General features: G+C 32.7%; 1 protein-coding gene across 3 annotated transcripts in view; it reads left to right on the forward strand.

Annotated features, from left to right (window-relative positions):
* Positions 1–5,320: 5,320 nt before the first annotated feature.
* The window catches only part of LOC106472760 (rho GDP-dissociation inhibitor 2-like), a 17,246-nt gene continuing 15,167 nt past the window's right edge, over positions 5,321–7,399 (forward strand). Inside the window, exon 1 of one of the 3 annotated variants that reach the window (XM_013933416.2) lies at positions 5,321–5,435. Coding sequence is in view for 1 of the 3 variants with exons in the window: in XM_022401292.1 (XP_022257000.1) it covers positions 5,729–5,737 (9 nt within the window). In the remaining 2 variants the exon portion in view is untranslated. Of the gene's footprint in view, positions 5,436–5,579; positions 5,738–5,762; positions 5,782–7,399 lie in introns of those variants that run through there. The other 2 variants (XM_022401292.1, XM_022401293.1) reach the window with 2 other exon arrangements.

Raw genomic sequence — 7,399 nt, forward strand, 5'->3', positions numbered from 1 at the left:
AAATTTGATGCTTTATCAGAAAAAGTAAAAAAAAAATTGTTGAAAGTAGTGGTAAAAGTAAGGAATACATCTTTTTTTTTTTTTTTTATTAATCATCATCAATTTTTGTATGGTAATGTAAAAACAGTTTGTGTATTGGCCATGCATAACCACTTTTTATCTGTTAGATTGTAAATAAACTTTTCTTTCTTTCTTTTTTTTTAATAAGTAAAGGGGAATTGATGAGATTAGTTTAGTTTGGATACTCTATGTGCCTCACTTCCTTTCCACACAAGTATGCTTGATGTATCAGCCGAATTGTTAGTTCAGTGTGATTTTGTTTGTTGGTGCATTTTGAACTATGTGAGCCTAGAAATAATGGTCATTATTCATTAAATTACTGTTAGTTAGCTAGAATAGTTTTTGTTAATTTCGATGGTTTGCTACTAGAAGAAACTGACCTGTTACAATGATTTCAGTGTTGTGTAACTATTACTGCTAAGTAGATGGGTCTGGAAACAAGCGTTAGCAGGTGAGTTGGTAGCCAGAAGTTATCTAGTTTTCTCAGTATTGCTCAAACAGCAACTGTTAATTTTTGAACCTTCCAAATGTTATGGTTATTTAATATTAGAACATTTGTTAAAGACACATTAACATCAGCGTTTATAATTTTGAATCTGGTATTTCTTATATTTTTGTTTGTTTGTTTCTCAGAAAGTAGGTGTTTTAGTGTGGTGTACATAAAGAACAGTCAAACATGGTTATCGTTTCAGTAGGTGACATATTTATCTCTAGGGGTGTTGTATTGTAAGCTTTTGAAACTAAGCCTAGTTTAGATCAGTTATTGTTAATCTGGTCTGATTATTACATGTTTGTATGTGTGAATATGTAATAAATAGAAGGGGTTACTATTGTGAAATAAAATTAGAAATTTGTTCTTTGTAAGATGTCCATTGTGATTTGTAATGGTCGAGTCCATAACATGTATTTCGGCAGCACCATTGTACAAGGCTCAACTTTCAGAATAGTAGTAGTAAGCTAATCGTGAGCATGTTTAGATAAAACATTCCAAAATTGAAAATAAATAATAACATTCATCGTATATTTATTGGTCTATGAATTACTTAATAGTGATCTTTATTTTAGAAAAAAAAAATATCCCTCAGACAATATACTTTCATTCTTATGGTTTGTATTTAAAAACAAATTTATAATAAGTTTTATTTTGTTTGTTAAATATTCGGGATTCAGATAAATTTTCTTCCAATATCAATGAAAATTATCATTTAAGATCATTTTATTAAATAATTATTTTCTTTTAAAGCATTTTTAATATATACGTTTAAAATATTCACAAAAATGTTTCTACAAAATATAATTATATTAGTGTTAAAATAATTAAAATTTAAAAAGTGAAAGTCACAGATAAACCGGTAAAGACGCCTTCCAGAAATTGTTGGATTGTCAGATCAAATAGTGTAGAAACATCAACTCCTTCTGACGGAGGTTAGAAAAATGAAAATAATTAATTTTGCAACTAATCAGAATGTAAACGGGTAAATCACAGGACAGAGCGTATTTTAATTAAAACAGTTCTCAAAGGATCACAGGAGAAGGAAGTTGTTAATAACTGTGGAAAAATATGAAGATTATATCCGAGACTAATGAATCAACTCTTAATAATTTTACCAAGTTAACGATATCTTATGAATGAGAAAGCTCCACCTTTCCCAACTAGATAAAACCACCATCCTGAACTAAATTGTAATTTTTTTTATATATTACAGTCGGTTACATATCTTTTTCATCTCGTGTTGTCCGGTCATCATGATCAGAATACTTTCTTATATAATGAGTTATTTGGTTATTGATCTCTGGATAGCCATTATTAGAAATGACTTAACAATAAAGACTATAAACTACACGTAACATTGTAAACGTCTTTTTTTTCTTTTTTTTTTTGGCTACCATATTTTGTGTAACCTAGCTGTTTGATTTTGCAATATTTTAAATGACCCTTTGATAACCCTATATATATAGCATCAAGCTTTCCACAAGTACAGAGTTTTTGTTATTTCCTGTCTCGGGCCAACTGCCAATAACTTCAGAAAAAACTGAGACTTGGTCTCAAACATTCTCTTACAGGTGTCACGACATTGAAACTAATTGTTCTAAGCTAACAAATTATCAACAAGTAAATGTATATAACATTTTATATAATCCGATAAACGATCAATTCACAGGAATTGGCTCACTGTGTAGCTTTTTGCTTATCAAGAAGCAATCCGTTGGCTATCTGCAGCAAAAATGTTCGAGTGGGGTAAACGCAACGCTCTTGGCAAACGAAATTATTGGTGATATTATTTCACCTCCCTAACTTATTTATTTGATAGTATAATCCCTGCCAATTGCTAACCTGACGTTTTTGTAGCACTTCTTGCGAAATATAATATTTTACTCGGGTTTACTTACAGAACGTTGAGCATTTACTGTAGTAACACGCTTTTGTAGTAAATTATTGTGCCTATACACCACGTTTTACTAGAATTTTTAATAATTTCGACGCCAAGATTTGTGTTACTGAACCAGTAAAAGACATTTAATTCAAATTTATACGGTTCAAAGTCATTGAACCCTCCCCCCTCCCCTTTTGGTTTAAAACAAAACGTGGTGAACAATAACTCATACGTCATTAAATAAATAAAATTATCATGTATACAACTTCAAAGTCAAAGTAAAGAAGAATGTATAATGACGTACCAACCACACTATATCTGCCATGTCGCCTAATACCAGCTCATCATTGTATAGGTTGCTGCTCATACGTTAGAATTATTCTTATGTTAATTTATTTATTTGTTGTTGTTATTTAACACTTTTTAGTGAATTTGTTATACATTGAGAGGTAATTTTTTGGGATGCATGGAAGATTCTATATACATTCAAAAATACGAATTGTCACAATGATTTTTATTTCCATGATAATTAATGAGTCCGGCGTGGCCTAGCGATTGGCCTTTGGAACATCGATATTTGGTGCACGAAGCTTCAGAACTTGCTTCACAATTACAGTTATGTGCGTTATAAAAGTATCAATCTTATTTGGTTCAAAGGCCCAAAAAAACCTCTTGTGATGGCAGGTACTACTAACTGGATGCCCTTTCTCAGATCAATTGTACAATCTTAGGGCTGACTATACGTGAACCACAGAAATTTCTGACTTGGCCATTTTGCCTCATGTGCACATAAGGTGTCGTTCAGATTGAAAATACCAGTACCATATTATTTAGTATCCATTGTAGTCGTATATTCAGATGAACTGAAGAGTCGTTCAAATTATCAAGTAAGTCCGCTAAATAACAGGAGGTTTGCTCAAGACATCAGTTACGGAGTAGCAACGAGACTGGACACAAAGTGAAATACAAAAAGAACAATCTATATTCACCATTAAACATAAACACAGTGCACACTTGCAGTTCACTTACGTCACTTTCACTGGACTGACGACCAAGTTCCAGAAGAGTCTGTCTTCAATGATGTTCCACACAATCCTGCCAAATATAATTTTTTAAATATGGCAAGTATTTCGGTTAGAAGATCTGTGGTGCTCAGAAATTGAAATTCCCCCTTTTCCCTACTCTCGATGTTGGCTGGAAGTTTTCATGGAAAAAAAGGAAAGAGTGGGAACCATAGGATCTAATGAAACAAACGTGGGGGGGGGTCATATTATCCAGCGCTGGAGAGGGGGCGAGGATCAAAAGATCTTATATCCAAAATTCTTTCTTTTGGGGGGGGATAAAAGTACCCCTAGAAAAACCAACATTTCACTAGTTGATAATCGAAAATTCTACCCGACCAGTTCCCGAAATAAAGCTTTGACTGGAAGAGAAGATCTCTTGAACGGCTAGATTGGTGACTAAAATAGTCTTTATATTAAATTGTTAATAATAACCGGAAAATCAATATGAGATTTGGCTGGGGGAAGTGTCGTTGGTGGCATCATTCAATAAACCTACTAGATGTTAATATGTTGCAAATGGCTTGCATCAGCAGGTTAGGCTGTCTTCAAAGTCTTCTCATTAGTCATCATTGTTATTTGTGGCAGGCTTAAGCCCCAGTTTAGACTACTTTGGGAGACTTCTCCATTTGTGTTGTAGTATTAAACATTGGGCACCTGATCTGCGAGTGTATGGGCTTGGGACTGCTTGCTTGAATTTGGGATGTAGTCTTGATAGTGTTATGTTGAACTTGCTTGGAACGAACGTTATGTTACTTGACTGGTCTTTGTTTTAGCTTTGGAATGGTTTGTTTCAGCTCTGATATGGAGGCATTTCATAAAACATCCATGTTGAAGTATTTGGTCAGCTATATGACTGGAATTAACAACCATTTGCGTGAAATTGGCGGTGTTTCCTGTTTTTCTGGATGTTACTCTGTGGGCTGGGTAAATTTCTGTTATGTCATTTTTCAGGGCTTGTTTAATTTACTGAGTAGTAATGAAAGATCCCCATTACTGAATAAAATGCTAAAAAGGCTGGAACTGCTTACTGGTGAACGACATTGTGTTGGTGGCTCAGAGTTTCAGGATGAACTAAGTAAGGTATATGAAGTTTTCGACTGATCGTAGTTGAATGAATATCTTGCTACAATGGATTACAATTTCCTCGGCTATGAATTTGGGGTCTGGTTTAATTTTTCTATGAACTCACATATTTATCTGAAGAGTAGATGTTAAGCCAGTCAACGATGGTCACTGGATATGACATGATGTTACTTATGTCTTCTCATTTCTTTGTGCTATCTCTCTCTCAGACTGAATGGTGCGAAATCCAAGGTTTCTTAGCTTCAAAGAAACCTCGCATTTACCCAGCGCGACTGGTCATTCTGAACAACCTTTGGAAGACACTGCTGTCAAAATTCTTGCACGACGTATTAAGCAAAATTCTCCACGGACAGTAACAAGTATTACCTACTTCGAGAACACCAACAGAACAAAGGTAACTTGAAGCAAGTTTATTTTAACGGTGTTCTGACCTACATGTCATGTGAAACCTGCACATGGACAGAACAAAGAATAAATTCAGAATAAATATTTTAGCATTTCAAGAAGAAAGAAACACGTGATATAGTTATATATCACACCTCAACCCAAACAGCAATTAAATATAATTTACTCTGCTTTCATAACAAAAAAAAAAATGTTTTTATTCAATTACACTAAATAGATAAGAAATGTTTCGGGTTATGATTTTGCTATTAAGAAGAGAACGATTATTTTTTTTATTTTTTTCCCCGCTACAGTATTTGTTATCAAATATGCCCGTTTAAATTTTATTTGCCGGAAATTGAAACAGCAAAGTCTGAGTCGAGAAGCCATTAACGGAAGTGTGGGTGTGAGATATTTCGGTTAAAGTGTGAGCGAGACGAGTTGTTAGGACCAGGACTTATAAATTACGGTAAGGCTTATTATTTTATTTTTAGTTTGTTTATTTGCATTTTTCAGGGAGCATTAATAAATTACTCGTTAAGTGTAATTTTGAGTAAAAGTAGCTCAACTTATTTTTAAAGCTGAGTCTGCTGTTTCACGGGGTCTGCATTTCCAGGAAAATGGGCTAAACTAAAGTTAAAATAGTTAAATAATAACATAATTAATGAAATTGAAAGTTAAGGCTTAACTTCCAGCCGATTTTATCTATCAATATCATTGTATCACAGATACTACCAGTCTCGTTGTATCACTTCGACTAAAATGTGTAGCGTATGTTACTTGGTTAAATATACATCATTATATGTTTAACTGAGGTATTAATATTATAATTTTAATCTGAAGTTGAGTTTCAAAGTTAAATGAGTTGAACTTGAAGATCAGAACTAACTAAAAATTAACCCATAACTTGAGATTACACATACAAGTTCCACTGTTACAGCTAACGTAATATACTTTTGTATAGTCAGTATAATAAAATTAATATTTTACTTGTATTTGTAGTGTTCCATTATTTGTGATTTAATATTTATAAGCTTAAGCCTTACAAGTTACATTTTACATCTTAATGCAGATGGAACAACACTGTAAAGTGCATTTCAGTTGTATTTTGTACAGGGTAGGTCTTTAAGTTTAACTTGAAGTTCATGGCTAGCTTACTCTACAGTCAAGGAAAATTTAACTACAAAGTAGTACAAAAAAACTTTTCTTCATAATTAAGCTTAAATTGTCTGATCATTGAACTAATGTAGTGTACAAAAGTTTAGAGTATCCATGCTTGTTCAGGTAAATGTATCAACATAAATTAGAACAAAATTAATATCCTTACCAGCAAAAAAACGAACCAAAAAAAAGGCCAACAATTTGGAAATATGCAACACAAAATTTGGCTGATTATGCATCAAATTCTAATTATGAGAACTCAAAGTCGTACTTATAGTACAAACTGTTTAAAACATTAATATTTTAAAATATGTTAGCCATAATTAATGCATTTCTACCATCAACAGCAATTTAGCATTTACCTTTAATGAAATAATGAACATGTTTTCGAACTGTTTTACAAACCCTTATTCAGACTGTGTGGCCAACAGGCACCACTTACCAAGCAACGAGAAACAAATTAAGGCAAAAATTAGAAATCTGATGACATTGACCTAAACTTTAATTTACTAATTCTATAAATTCAGGCATTATTTATACAGTCAACCACTGATTATGCAGTCATATGTAAATTATGTAAAAATTCTTCAACCATAAAATAGCAGTAAATTTGGGGGAGGTTCTGCACTATGAAGGTTTTACTATATTAACCTTCACCCCTTATTATATAAGCATTAAATTGCAGTATAAATTTTTTCCTTTAGGTTTGAGCAAAGTTACTTCTGCCTTGATATGTATGAAATTTTTTTTGTTTTGTTTTTATAAAGACCAGAAGCCTCATAACAAAAGTAAGCTGTTTGTGCAGTGTTGTTGAAGTGCAAAAAATAATTGTATTCCTGTACTTAAAATGTGCAATGTTTTTGAAGTATAAGAAATAATTAAACTAATTTTTTTTTAAATACATAAATTCCATTCATCCCTACATCAAATTGACCCTAGAACACGAAAACAATAAACAGTTATCCTTTCTTAACCTCAAAATTATTAGATCGGACACACAGTTTAAAACCCAAATTCACCGAAAAAACACACACACTGGTCTCTACATCCCCTGGAATTCCACTCATGACACCACACAAAAATCAATACACTTAAAAACCTCATAAACACAGCCATAAGACTCTGTTCAATGAACTACATAAATGAAGAAATTAACCACATAAAGCATTCCTTTATTCACACCAGCTATAGTTGAGAAAACTCTCTAACATTCCCCACAATAACACTCAACTCACGAACAAAATTGGCACTAACAAACCCAACAACAGTACA

Source organism: Limulus polyphemus, unplaced genomic scaffold (genome assembly GCF_000517525.1).
Source record: "Limulus polyphemus unplaced genomic scaffold, Limulus_polyphemus-2.1.2 Scaffold5584, whole genome shotgun sequence".
NCBI lineage: Eukaryota > Metazoa > Arthropoda > Merostomata > Xiphosura > Limulidae > Limulus > Limulus polyphemus.